The following is a 15,293-nucleotide window of genomic DNA, read 5'->3' as shown; positions in this document are numbered from 1 at the left end:
AGGGTATGAGGGAAATGGAGTTGAAAGATAATGGGTATACGGTTTCGATATGGGGTGCCAAAATGTTCTGAAGGTTCAATAGTGCTTAGATTGGTGGTTGCTGAACAACTGTGAATGCTGCAGCTAACTGTACACATTAAAAGGGTAAATTTTATGGTATGTGATGCTCACTTCAGCAGCACATGTACTAAAATTCTATGGTTTGTGAATTGTATCTGCAAAAAGCTATTGTTTAACTGCTTTCAGAGCTATTTTTAAAAGTCACACAAGAAAAATCAGTCTCACTGTTCAATAATTATTCACCAAATGTGGCTCCAAATGACACAACCCACATCCATCTACCACCTCCCATAAAAAAACCCACCCTCCAAGAATAAAAATTTTTCTACCACTGAAAATACTTAAGGTAGTCACTAGCTTCTACAATCATTCTCAAAAAGTTCCAAACTGTCCTGGGAAACATACACTACACATTGCTAATAACTTAAATACCTCAGTTCAGAATTGCTTAAAACATGATCCTATTAAATATTTTACATTAATACACAAAATATAGGATACTTCTGACTTGCAATATATGAAATGTGAGTATAACAACAAATGATCAAAAAAGAATTATCATCTATCTACTCCACTCTAATTTATTATCTATCTCTGTGAATTACTAGTTTAGAAAGCAGCAGAACTCAACATCTACTTCCAAAAAATTAAAAACAAACAAAAAAATCCAAAAATCTTGCTTACTGTGGAAGTATCATTGGTAGTGTCATCTTTAAACAAAAATATCATTACTTAAGTATGACTTACGGGTTTTTTGGTTTCTATCACCAGAAGAGATGGTGGTCTTTCATTGGATGACTGATTTGGAGGATTTTTTTGATCTGCAAATCTTGAAGATGGCTTATAGATTTTACCTCTTTTTTCATCTGTTTCATGTTCTTCTGAAATTCAAAATTCTAAGATGCAAAACTAATTTCACCTTATTTGATTCTCTTTACTATTTTAAAATACACGATAATTAATATGCCTTTAATATTACTTATCACTTTGACAAGAATGAAATTAAATTCAAGTACCACCTTACCCTCAAAATACTAATTTATTCACTTGATAGCAAAACTGATACATTAAAATTTTTGCTAAGTGCACAGCTGTCCTCAAACGTGAAAGATACTAAATATTTTCTTAATTACCTGACTTCAATTACCTCATTAATCCACATTTCACTATATATTTTGCTAATTAATATAACCACCAGAGTGCCGACAGAAAGGAAATGTGAAATTCAAAAGCAATCAAACTTCTTCCATAATTATTTACTTTTAGTCATTCAATCAAGACTTAAGAGTTTATTCAAAGACTGTAATATTCACTTACCTTTAGCTGCATTAACAACACCTCCTCGCACAAAAGTTTTTACTTTATTACCGTCACTTCCTTCAAAAGCAGCAAGAAATTCCTCATAAATCTCAGCAGCTGCCTTTTCATCTTCCTAAATACATAACAAGATGATATAATATAAAAATTACTACTGTAATACAGGGTTAAATTCATTAAGGAATAGGACAGATGAAATCTCTCCTTTCCCAAGATAGCAGTTCTAGTAAGTATATCTAGCCAGACATGTTAGCACATCCCTGTAATCTTAGCACTCAAGAGGCTGAGGCAGGCAGATTGCTGCGAGTTCAAGGCCAGCCTGAACTACAAAGTGAGACCCTGTCTGAAAAAAAAAGATCTTTAACCCTTGGTAGACAATATACATCAATTAACTCAATAACTAAACAAAGCCTTGCTCCTTTAACAGCAATTTGCAGAACCAGAAAAAACCTGTTAACAAGTAAATTTGTTTACAGACCATTCGAGAGCCACAATGTAAGAGTGTATGGAAGGATATTATGCTATTAATGTTTATGAAGTTTCCAAGCCATGATGGCTTAATTTGGTGAATATAACTTGTTTTACAAGGTACCAAAGTTATGAGTATCAGAAGTCAAAAAACAGCAACTCCTCAAACATAGTAAGAACCGTGACATGTTCAATTACAGATACTCTAAGTGTCCCTAAAACATGTATTAATGAGCAAGGGATTTAGCTCAGTGGTTCCACTGCCTGCCTCGCAAGTGCAAAGTCCCGAGTTCAATTCCTGGTACCATAAAAAACCCCCACGTATTAATAAAAAGACCAACGGGACATAACAGAAAGCAAAAGAAATAAACCCAACAAACATGTGGAAATTCACCATTCAATAAAAGGAACAACTCAAACCAGTGAGAAATACATCGACTTTTTAATAAATGATGTCAAGATAACTGGCTATTCAAAAAAAGATAAAGATGAATCAATTCTTCATGTATCAGGATAAACTACAAATGAATCAGGTTTTATTTTCTTTAAAATGAAAACATAAGTACTAGAATAAAATATGAGGACATTTCTTTATATGGTAGGGGTGGGAAAAAACAGACTAAAAAATCAGAAATCATAGGAAAAGACTGACAAATCTAATTATATGAGACTACCTTTTACAAAAGAAAAAGAAATCAATAAATGGGGGTGGGGTCGCAACTTGCACAGTATTACAAATAGTGTTAATAACTTACGAGAAAAAAATAAAAAGTGTAGAGACTGCCAGTTTAAAGAAACAACAAGAAAAACCGCTCAACTTTACACATGATAAAAGAAATGCAAACTTAAAACTACAGCCAGAAACTACATTTCATGTAGTAGATTGGCAAAATTCCTTCAATAACATTCTCTATTAACAAGACTATGGGGGGCCAGGGATTTAGCTCAGTGCCTCGCAACCACAAGGTCCTGAGTTCAAACCCAGGTACCAAAAAAAAAACCCAAAAAACAAGAATATGGGGAAACAACTACTCATACATTATTGACAAGGATCAAAATGTCCCTGTCCCTATAGAAAACAATTTGACAATATGACAAAAACAACTACTTTTATGCATTTATCATTCAGCCAAGTAATCTCACTTCTAGGAATATATACCAAAGGTTCATTAGCAAAGAAAAGAAAAAACAAAAAACATGCAAGGTGGTGCACACCAGTGATCCCAGCATTCCAAGAGTCTGGAGCACAAGGATCTCAAGTTTGAGCTCAGCAAGACTTTGACTCAAAATAAAAAATGATTAAGGATGTAGTTCAGTGTGAAGGCCCTAGGTTCAATACCCAGTACTGACAAACGCATACGAACACACACACACACACACAGCCTAACACTACCATAACAGTGTAATCTGTAATGGCAAAAGACCAAAATGCCAAATACTCACAATAGGATTTTAGATGATTGAACCATTGCATACAGCTTCAAAATGAAAATAATAATATGGACTATTTCCATATCAGAAATAATCTCTGAAATACAACATTAAATTAAAAATATGATGTGGGGAAAAGTACACTATACATAGCACTCTATCATTCACCTTAAGGAAGTGGGTACAATATATGAATACACATTTTCTCTTGCTTATACAAAAAAATACAGAAAATAACCAAAATTGTTACATAAAAAAGAGGAAACAGGTCAGAGAGCAAAGGAATAAAAGCTAGACTCTTCAAATTACACCTCATGTGATAAATTGGACTTGAAATGGAGTTGAGAACACCCAGAGGTCAAAAATCTTAAGGAAATAATGCTCTACTGCCCATATATTTACTGCTCCCTTAGACACATTTCATTTCCAAGGATAACTCGAAATACATTTTAAACATTACCTTTTTCTTTAATTCCTCTTGTTCCTTTTTACTTAAAGTTCGCTTAGCTGTACTCATTTTTCCAATACTGAATGCTTTAAGTTTGTTTTCCAGAAGAGGCTATCCAAAGAAATAAAAAGTATGTCTTTACTTACAAATTCTTAACAGCATCTATAAACTTAATACATCTCAACAATAACCAAGTCTTCAGAATAGTTTACTATTTCAAAATTTCACTGTCAGCCAGGCTTGGTAGTGTGTATGCCTGTAGTCCCAACACTCGGAAGGCTGAGGAAGGAAGACTGCCAGGGGTTTGAGGCCAGCCTAGAAAACATAGTTCAAGGCCAGCCTGAACTGTGCAAGACTGTCTCAAATAAATAATAAAAAAGTTAAAAATTTAAAATTTCACCATAAAGTAAGGCTGGGGTTACTCAAGCATCAGGTACCTGCCTTGGGACCAAAGTATGTATCTATTCATTAAAGAATGTTTTTATTTACTAGCTCAAGGTCAATAACTAAAAACAAAACAGATTCAGACAACAAAGCTTAGACCAAGAATAAAAGCAATTGAAGAGGGAAAACAGACATTTCTGGGAAAAAGTAGCAATGATAGAAAACATTCTTAAATATAAAGAAGCATTATTTCCATGGTCCAGGTATCTGCTATCTATAACCCCCATTACAGGTACTATATAAATCATATCCTTTTATAATTTTAATAAATTACCTCACTCTTTATCAATAGTACTTATTTATAAATACAATTTCATTTTCTTTGCTGTATCACAAACAGTATTTCAGATTTCAGTTCAAGTAAAACTATATGTTAATTTTGAACACACACTGAATATTCCTAATCTGAAAATCCAAAATCTGAAACTTTCTAAGCATCAACATGATGCTTAAAAAAAAATGATGCTACAAGTGGAAATTTCCACAGGAACCAGACCTCTGTGATAGGCTGCAGTCAAAATGCAGGTGCACTAAAAAATACAGTATAAAATTGCCCATAAGATATGGGTATAAAACATGTATTGAACATAAATGAATTCTATGTTTAGACTTGGGTACCATTCCCAAGATAACTCATGAATATGCAAATAGTCGCAAATGTAAAACCTGAAATCTAAAATACTTCTGGTCCCAAGCACTCTGAGTAAGGGATATCCAATCTATATAGGAAAATGTTTAAACACTCTTTACTAATATAATTTTAAAAGCAACTTCCTTCTGAAATATGGACTAAATACCCTGTAGACCTCTCATTTTTCAATCAGTTATTCATTTGATTAATCACCTTAAAAGGTAGATTGATTTATTAAGCATAGCCTAAAATATCAAAACCTGAAGGTTTCTCCCCTTCTGAAATGAAAAGTTAACAAATCACAAAATAAAGTTTATCATTTCACTAGTTATTAAACAGGCTTGTCCTTGGAAAATGCAGAATGAGTATCATTCATGCGAACTATTTTAAAGTTATATTAAAAACCCCTTTGAGAAAAATAAAGCAATTTATAACCCAAAAGCCAATAATGGATTTCAAGAATAGATTCAAAATAAAATTTTTCTCTGTAAATAGACAGAAAAATATTTTATAACCATTTAATGTCTTTGAATCAACTTCAAAAATTTAAACGAAAGGCAAACTTATGTAAAAATTCAATAAAAAATGAAATTTTATGGCTCATGGAGTGTTTACTGAAAGTAATAACAGAATTATCCATCATGAAGTTTGCTTATACAGTTTTTGCAGAAATGAAAAAATATTAGAACTGAAAATAGGAATTTTAAAATGTGTTCCTGGGCTGGGGTTTAGCTAAGTGGTGCCACACCTGCCTTGCAAGTGCAAGGTCCTGAGTTCGATCCCCGATACCAAAAAAAGTGTTCCTATGAAATGAATCTCAAAATGTATTTATGCTTAGATATATTAAACAAGAATTTAAAAATGTGTAATCAGTGGTTATTATTCACTGGTAATGACTATTTTTGTTGTATTTCCCAAATTTAGTATGACAAAAATTATTTAGAATAGGTTTAGAATTAGAGCCCAAGAACGCTGTGCAGATCTAGAAGTGAAAAAGCTCCTTCTCTTTGCTGACTGACCAGGCACTGCACTGAACACAGTGAGCAGCACCTGCTCCGTCGGCTTCCCAGGCTGAGTCCATTCGCCCTCTCAAAGACAGGAATTCTTTAATCATATGCATATTTCCAGGGACTGGTACTGGGCATTTGGTTCAATAAATAAGAAAGGAAAGATAAATCTGACCATAACTACTTTACATATAAAATACTCCTTTGCCAAAAATTGACTGAATGAGTAAATAATTAAATAGCCCCTTTGTTTTTAAGTAAAATTAAAGACAGATCAAGATCATTAGCTCTCCTTTCATATCTCCTTTCATATCTTTACCAATACTCACTCTTGAAAGATTCTGATGAGGAGAATCACAAAGGTTTTCACGGGCACTTTCATTCCTGTAATTATGTTTTCTTGGGCTCTTAGGTCTTGTCCGACTTGGCATATCACTATCTGAAGGTCCAGATGCATCCATCTTTAGCAAGAATAAAAAAAAAAACAGCTTTTAAAAAGTCACACATACAGTACTGAAAACTAGAAATAATCCACGTACTCGCAAGGGATTTAGCTCAGTGGCTTCAACACCTGCTACGCAAGCGCAAGGACCTGAGTTCAATCTCTGGTACCAAAAAAAAAAAAAAATAATCCACGTACTCAAACATTGACAAATTTCATTGTAGCCCTTAAAATACCATATTCCATAATATCCCCACTGATACCACCAGCAAAGTCCTTAAAACGGAGAAAGTCTGCAAAAATTTTAAGCGTACTTGACAGCTCCAAGACAATACTGGTAGGAGTTTCTCTTGAAGTAGCAGGTTCTTTTCTTCATTTCCAAAAAAGTACAAAATACCCAAGTCTGATTAATCATAGTTTGTATGTCAGTTTAAGTAAAAATGGTATTCCATGGAAAAAAAAAAAAAAAAGCAGCTGGTTTTGTTTAAACAATCACATTTTGGTAAGCACAATGTACCTTCTATGTGCTTCTTACTTCATCACACAGAGTATTATAAAAATACACACAAGTCAAGACTATAATTTTTACTGCTTCACCAAAAATATTCTTCAGTGAAAACAAGCATTTTTTTTACTGTGCCTGGTGGGGAAGAATACAATGACCACCAGTACATTTTGGCGTCACCTCCTTGATTATCCTAAGGTGCCAATGGGTTACCAACTGATTGCTTTTTTTTTTTCACTATCAATGCAAATGTCTACACAGTGAGAAAGACAAAACACTCCTTAGTATTATAACAAAATAGTTTTGAATTTAGAGAATCCCTGAAAGATTCTCAACAAACCATAGTGGTCTCTATACCACACTTTGAACACTGCTACAGTAACATGAAGAGGAGTATTTACTGCAATATTAAAAAATATCTATAAGTGGGCCGGGGATTTAGCTCAGTGGTGCCGCCGCTTGCCTTGCAAGCACAAGGACCAGAGTTTGATCCTCAGTACCAAAAAAAAAAAAAAATCTAAAAGCAATCAGGAGTGGAAGCACATGCCTACAATCCCAGCACCCAGGAGGCTGAGGTAGGAGGATCACTGGGAGTTCAAGGCCAGCCTACGCTACATAGTGAGGTCAAAGTCAGCCTAAACTACATAGTAAGACCCTGTCTCAAAAAACAAATAAAATCAAAACATCTAAAAGCTTTAAACAGAAAGTATACACAGCCCCCCAACAGTCATAGCTTAACAAGTAACTTACTTCTCCACTGTGAAACATTATGATACCATTAGAAAAAATGGATTAGAGTTCTGTCAAATGACTTGCAAAGATTTCAATAAGTGTTATGTGCAATGAGAAAAGTGTATGTATAATGCAATTCTATGGTCAATGTATAAGTACACACTTCTACGTGTACAGAATTTTTCAGTACAATAAAAAGGAAATATATAACTATCTATGTATTACACAAAAGCACAGGCATAGGGATATATACAAAGAAAGTTAAATTTTTATTAAAAACAAAGGTTGTCATTTATACTTACATGTGCATCTGAAGATCCAGATGAATGAACATCTGATGATCTGGTCTGCAAATATTAGAAATAATAAAAGTCAACATTTCAAAGATTAGGAAAAATCTTATTTAACTAAAAATATTTCTATTATATAAATCTAATCTTCCAACTTTTAGAAATTTCTTCTCAGCTAATAAAACTAAACAAGTGCAATTTCTAACATAAAAAGGCCAGGATCCAAAGTAAATGCACAAGTCAATGCATATTCCTAAAAATAATATAAATGCTAATGAAATATATCTGAGACATAGTTACCTTTTTACAGTATAGACTGGGAACATAACCACTATTTTTACAACAGAATTTATGTACAAAAGCTCTTCCCAAGTCATAAGACTATTTACTGCCACAACACTGCCAGGGCAGGAACTTCTTGGTACAAAACAAAGAAACATCCCTCCCAGGGTGGGGATTTAGCTCAGTGGCATGGCGCCTGCCTGACAAGCACAAGGTCCTGAGTTCGATCCTCAGTACAAAAAAAAAAAAAGGAAACATCCCTCCCCTTCTCCAATCACCCAAAGCCACATAAAGTGGACCCTCAGGCTGGGAATGCAACTCACTTTGGTACAGCATTTGTCTAGCATGCTGCACACCCTGGCTCCTGGGATCAATCCCCACCACTGGGGGAAAAAAATGTGGATTCTAACAGCAAGAAAACACATACACAATACCTAGTAAAAGGTACAAGTTATACTACAAATATAGTTCAAGAAAAGGAAAAAAACTATTATAAAATTCCCCAAATAAGCCACTATTTGAAACTTGTAAGACAACTGCTTCTATCTTAAAATACCACAAGCTGAATTAGAAGAGTTCAGTCAGAGGCCGGGGATTTAGCTCAGTGGTGCCACCACATGCCTCACAAGTGCAAGGTCCCGAGTTCGATCCTCAGTACCAAAAAAAAAAAAGAGTTCAGTCAGGGAAGTTTAGTCTTCAAATAATGGCACTTCCCAACAATGTCAACTATTAGAATCTTACCTTACAGATTACACATGGCATAAAATAATTTGTTTTTTCTTTATACATCTAGGGACAAAGACGCTGAGCTACAAGATTATTAATGAAATAATGTGCTGTATCTTTCTGAAAATCTTAAGAGACTCAGAATTTGTCACTGAGTTGTTTTTATTTTTGCAGGTATTGTTTAATTTAAGTATTAAAAGTGAAATCAAAAATCTTGAGATCACAAATATCTCAAGACCCCTACCTTCCAGTTCTAGATTTAAAAAAAAACACAAGATGTTAAAGTGTTAGAGAAAAATCAAAGATTTGTATGCTTTAGAAGAAAGCAAATATAGGAAGAGCCACATGGGTCCACACAGTATTGCTTTATCTTGTCCCAACGTAATGCTAAAAACAGCTGACCAACTCCTCTAAACTCCACTGTGGCCCTAGACAAAAACTAGCCCATGGGGCTGCCCATCTTTATTCTTTCTTTTTTTCCTGCCCTCAACTCTTTTATTGCAGCCTCTATTCATTTTCTTCTCTCAGCCATCCTTTCTTCTTGTTTTGTTTTTGTTTGTTTCGAGACAGACTCTATGTAGTCCAGGCTGGTCTTAAACTCACTATGTAGCCTAGGCCGAACTCGCTGCAATCCTGCTTCAGCCTCCCCAGAGTGCTGTGCTGGGATTTACAGGTGTGTGCCATCATACCTAATTCTTTGCGGGGTTTTTTTTGAGACATGTATGGTCCCAGGCAGCCTTTCTTATTAAAAGCACAGAAGAAATGTTTTTACATTGAAACTTAACTTTGTGAAATACACTTTGAAACACAACCTGAAATGCACACATTTGCAGTCATCTAAAAATTAGAAAATCCAAGATAATAACTGTTCACTTTTACAAATGAAATTTCAATCAACAAGCTGAATGAACTTAACAAAAAAATCAACTGCTTCCCAAAATACCAGTATTAACCTGCTACTTAACAAAAATCCTAATCATAACAGCAAGAAAAATACAGGAAAATACCTAGAAACTAATTTAAGAAATACAATGATTGCAAAGAAAACACAAACTTTATGGAAAGATTGAGACCAGACATTGATCACTGGTATGCAGCTGTAGCTACACAGCATTCAGAATGAAACTTTTTTAGACTTCAGATTAACAGAAAGATACAAATAGCAATTAATAAGACTTTTGAATGACTGACTGACTTCAAAAGTAGTTGAGGTAAACAGTAAATCTAACACCACAGAGACTGAGCCTTCTTCTCTCCATAACCATGAAATGAACTGTATTATTTGTCTTGGGTTGTTTTCCTTACCTGAAAAATACAAACTGATACTTAATTAAAGATCTGAAGTCTACAGGACAGTTCCTCAGCCAAATGAAAAGACTCAAAAGCAAGAAATGGAAAGACAGACGAAGGAAGGGAAATCTGAGGTAAAAAAGCAGCAGACAGGAGTTATCTCAGGGCAGAGAAAGCAGATAGTACAGATACGGGGAAAGATAGCAAGAAAAATCCAAAAGAATAAACTATAATTCTGATGGCTTCTAACAGGATAAAAGTAAAGACAAGTACACTAGACCTTATGGCCCTTTATCCTCCTGGGCGAAAATTAAAACTAGTATTTTTTTTCTTGCTCCTATTTAACTTCAAATGAAAGTCCCACACCTGAGTTTTCAAATTAGCAAGCTATCTATAGCAACTTTCTTCCACCACCACCATACTGCCTAGCCATTCCCTGTCTCCTACATATATTCTTTCTCCTTTCATCCTCTAAGAGCATTAATTTTCATCTCCACAAGTTTAAGAATTTTTCCCACAGGAAGCATATTAACACCTTTATTGTACTAAGATGACTTCCAATTCTTGACCTTCAATCTTGGTCATCTCTTGAGTTTCAATCCATTCTCAGTCTCCTGGACATCTTCACTTGAATGTTTGCAAGCTCCTTAAGTGTCACTTACCCAAAATTCTTTTCCAACTAGTTTCTCCTCTTACCCTTCTTATTCCTGACACCGGATAGTAACTCTCAATCACTTATAATCTAGAAATATCAAAATGTTAAGAGTACAAGCTCTGTAATCAGACTGCCTGGTTATAACACTCACTGGCTTTCTCACTGTAGGGCCTAGTTTTTTCATATGTAAAGGTGAATAGTACCTGTCTCAGGATTATTCTAACAGGAAAATATAAATGAAACACTTAGAACTAGATAACTCAGTAATTGCTCAATGCATGTTAGCCAGCAGCAGCATTATAACAGGGTCATCCTGGACGTCTTACTTATCTCCAATAAAGAGCTAGTCCAATTCATTTCAGCTCTTCCATGAGTACCCTTCTTATCCTTTCTGAAGAACCATTTATGGTTCAGATCTTTTTCTTTAACCATTTACTGGGCACCTATTAGTCCAATGTAGTGCCTTGATTAGAGATATAACATAAAATAAGACATAGCTTCTGCCTTTAAGAGCTAATAAATTTTAAAAGGCAAGTAAAACAATGTAGTTTCGCCACAGGAGTACAGAAGGCAGGCAAATCTTAATTGGGCAGAGGAAGAAGGGTTGTTAGGGAAAACGTTCCAGGAGAGGATAAGGTGAGATTTTTGAAGCAACCTTCAGTATGTGCCAGTAATAACCTAACTGGTGGTGCTAATCCTCAAATCCATCCAATAGTGTATATTCCTCTGGAATAGCATTCCTAAAGGCCTTTTCTGTCTTAAATTTCTCATGGCTCTCAAATTTTATTTCTCAGCACCCCAATGTTCCAGTCTTTGCTTCTTTTACTCCCCATGCAAGTGTCCTCTTGCACTGGCTAAACCAGACCATTTACCAATCCATTTCTCAGCAATTTAATTCTTTACCTCACCCATCTCCTTTTTCATGCTCCATTCTATACCTTTTAAAACTCTGCTCACACACAAAAGAGCCAATCATATTCCTCTATGCTCTGAAAGCTTCCTCCTGCCAATCTTCATTCAAACTAGTGTCACTTCCTTAGATACTTCTGATAGCTCTGCCTTGTACTAACGTGTGTTTTGACTTCCTTCAAGGTAGCATGCTCCCCCAAAGTGGGTATGGTCTTATTTAATGTTTCTATGACATTAAGCACAAAATCTATTAAGAGTCAAAATATACTTGCTGACTTAACCTGTTCAAACAAGTACCCACCAAACAAAATTATACTGCACACTGTGAACACACTATGCTGTCCACTCATTAACAAGCAGCAGCTACACAGCTTAATAACATTATCCTAGCCAAACAAAAATTTCCACATCTCAAAAAATTTTATAAAAGCATTAAGACATGCACTATGAAAAAAAAAAGATATGCACTATGTACAATACAAATAACAAATCTATTTTGTATTTAAACTGAGGAAGAAATTAGTTTTTTAAAAAATTAGCTCCTCAAGGAAGAGACGTCTAACATTACCAACAGTCTCAAGTGTTACTGGCAAATGTATCTTGTTTTCAAAAGAAGTTATTTCAGGGCTGAGGGTATAACTCAGTGATAGAGCACATATTTGCCACATGGAAGGCCCTGGGTTTAAACCCCAGCACCAAAAAAGAAAGTTACTTCAGCAAAATAGCTAATAAATGGCAAATGTTAAAACCACTTAAAATACCATAAGAGGCAAATAATTGTAATATTAATACCTTGCTTTAAAATTATGTAACAAGTTTTTATTTCAAAAACTATGCTCTTCATAAAAAAAAAGTTAAAAGCCAGGAGTTTTTAATATGTATACCAGATGATCTCTCATTTGCCACAAAGGCAAAAGTCTATCTTTCTTATGTTTATTTTCTAAGGAAAATAAGTTTCAGGAAGATGAATCAAAATAAAACCTGGACTTTCAGAAAACAATCAATTCTGTACAGTAAGACAAATTTTTTAAACCATATCAACAATCATATACCAGTACCAGTGCTGCAGACTTAAGTTTCTAAAAAGCACCAATCAAGAAAACAGAAGTCTCTATTTCCACCTTCCACCCTAAAATACAACCACCTTAAACCAAAAATCTATGCACCCTATATTTTAAGAGAAAAATTACAACCATACCATAACAAAGACTCAATATAAAATTAGCAAGCTATGAAGAACCTAATTTTTAAGGTTTGTGTTTTGTTTGGAGTTTTTCATATTTAAATCCTCAGATACCACAAAAAGTAATAAACACAGTATTTAAGTATTAGAAGGACTGGAAAGTACTGGAAGTAATAAATATTTAAAGACTAAAAGCCTTAAAGAGATCCTCATTCTACCTAATTGTTTAAGAGTGATACTTTTTGTTATTAAGCAAAAGCCATGAAGACAGGTCCCAAAGCAATTCAACACTGGATGTCCAAGGAAGCCAGTATTATTTCCTCTTTTATCTATTCACCTTTCTAACTCAATTTTTGATGGTATAACAAAAAAAATAGGCACTGTCACAAAGTGAAACAGCAGGGCACACAATTCCATTCTATTAGCAATATTACCAGCACAGGAGAAACAGAAGGAAAAGAAAATACCAGATTTTCTTAATACTCTCATTTAGATGAGCATGCAAACAAAACAACTCCTAAAGTCAAAATAACATTAGTTTTTATAAAATAAATTCTACAGAACTATGTTTAACAATTTTACAAGCTAACAAGTATAGGCTCAAGCTCTCACATGCTGCAAAATCAAAGGTATAATATGGCACCAAAATCCCTCCCCTATCAAGGCAATATTTTAATCTAAAGATAAACATCAATAAAATGTGCAGGAAAACTTCACTTCTAAAATAGTTACTAAATTCTACATCTGCCAAGCTTTAAATTGAAAAGTATACTGAAATAACACAGAAAATAAAATGGCATGAGTGTGTCTTCATAAGTGACAATTACACATATAGGTAAGTCATTTGACTATAAATAAAATGTAATTTTAAAGCTGGAAGGAACTCTATAGGCTACCTTATTTAAACTCTTTATTTGACAATTAGATGTTAACAATTTTGCCATTACTAACTGTAAAAATTCTGTAAACTGAACATTTTTAAATTAACATTTTTCTCGATGTCTAGAAATATGATTAATAAGTATTCCAATCCATATCAATGAAAACTTTACTACCAAAGCTGAAGGAGCTTGAGAAAGTATCTGTTCACTCTATCTGTATTGGGTAAGATAAGTGATTTATCTGCTCTTTCCAGAGGGAAATCAAAACAAAGAGATGAAAGGCCAGAAATTCTGAATATTGCAGTGCTAGCCCTTATACTTTCTCTAATAAATTCTGACGAGGTACAAATAAAATGCTATTTAGGCAGTCACATGAGAGCTCATGGCTTAAGATTCCAACTTTCAGGATTAACAGTTATCCTGACATTTTGAAAATCAAATACTTTTTATTTCCTCTAAGAACATAAAAGGAGAAGTGAACAAAAAAGGGAAGATTATGCATGTTATAAGCATTAACTCCATGTTTTATCAACCCTGTAAAAAGAAGAGATTATATCTATAGTACAAATAAAATTGAGGCTCAAGAGTTTAAGCAATCTGCCTTAATATTAATTATAAAATCAAGATATAAATCCAAATCTCTTGCTCATTATCAAAATCCACAACCTTTCCACTACATTATAGTTTCCATATTAATTGGGAAATAAAGACTAAATACTTTTGAGTCCAAATATATTCTGTTAAACATATCAACAGGTGATAATGGAAAGCAATATAAACTGGAAGATTTAATAACAGAAAAGCCAATCATTTGTCAGGAACGACCACAAATTCATAACCAAGAGAAGTACTGTTTTAGAAACCCTGAACACAGAAAGAGGGACACTTAAGACATTAAGAAACAAAGATCATGAATTACTGTGGCTATATTTATATATATGGCTAGCATTAGTAATACATAGTTCCCTAACACTATATAGAGCTGTTTTTGTCATGTGTGTGTAAAAGAGAAGAATGGGCAGGGTGAGCTACCCACCTATTAACCTCCCCACCCCAAAGGAGAGGAGGAGAAACGTACTAGGGAGGAAGGAAACTCACAGGGAGTAAAAGTTTGATATAAAGCACCCAAACTGGCCCCTTACCAGAGTTTAACTTAACTAAAGGATGTCTGGTAAGGAGGCCATTACTAATTACAAACTAAGTATTTGGTGTACATCATTCACCAAATGGCATAAATATTCAGCTTTTTTAGAAATTGAGAAACCAAGTACAAAATGGGTTATTGCATTTCTCAGAACAAGGAGCAAATACACGATTCTTCCCTTTTACCTAAATTTCATTTTCTTATAACTGACTTATAATCCTACATTTTTATGTCCCTAGAACCTTTAAGTGTTGTTACACATCTTCTTGTATCCGCATCAAGAAGCAGTAAACAACTACTTCATGGCAATACTTATTACTTTTAATATTGAGTTCCAAATGAGAAACTCAAAGCAAACAAACAAAAAGTTACCTGACCCGCCCAAGATGACACTAACCACAATTTTACTAAGGCTATACTTCCACAGCTCCTTGGTATCACAAGTCGT

The 15,293-nt window shown here is 34.2% G+C and overlaps 1 protein-coding gene across 2 annotated transcripts in view; it reads right to left on the bottom strand.

Annotated features, from left to right (window-relative positions):
* The window catches only part of U2surp (U2 snRNP associated SURP domain containing), a 48,021-nt gene that overhangs the window by 31,660 nt on the left and 1,068 nt on the right, over positions 1-15,293 (bottom strand). For both annotated transcript variants that reach the window (XM_004834389.3, XM_004834390.3), the window contains exons 2-6: positions 7,788-7,832; positions 6,136-6,267; positions 3,737-3,835; positions 1,378-1,492; positions 808-941 (exon numbers count right to left, since the gene is read on the bottom strand). In XM_004834389.3, the coding sequence (XP_004834446.1) occupies positions 808-941; positions 1,378-1,492; positions 3,737-3,835; positions 6,136-6,267; positions 7,788-7,832 (525 nt within the window). The remainder of the gene's footprint in view (positions 1-807; positions 942-1,377; positions 1,493-3,736; positions 3,836-6,135; positions 6,268-7,787; positions 7,833-15,293) is intronic.

This window comes from Heterocephalus glaber, unplaced genomic scaffold (genome assembly GCF_053883595.1).
Source record: "Heterocephalus glaber isolate CG9 unplaced genomic scaffold, H.glaber_assembly_v1.0 deba00001504, whole genome shotgun sequence".
Classification (NCBI taxonomy): Eukaryota; Metazoa; Chordata; class Mammalia; order Rodentia; family Bathyergidae; genus Heterocephalus; species Heterocephalus glaber.
The sequence above is the reverse complement of the archived record's forward strand: the minus strand, read 5'-3'. Positions and strand labels throughout refer to the sequence as shown.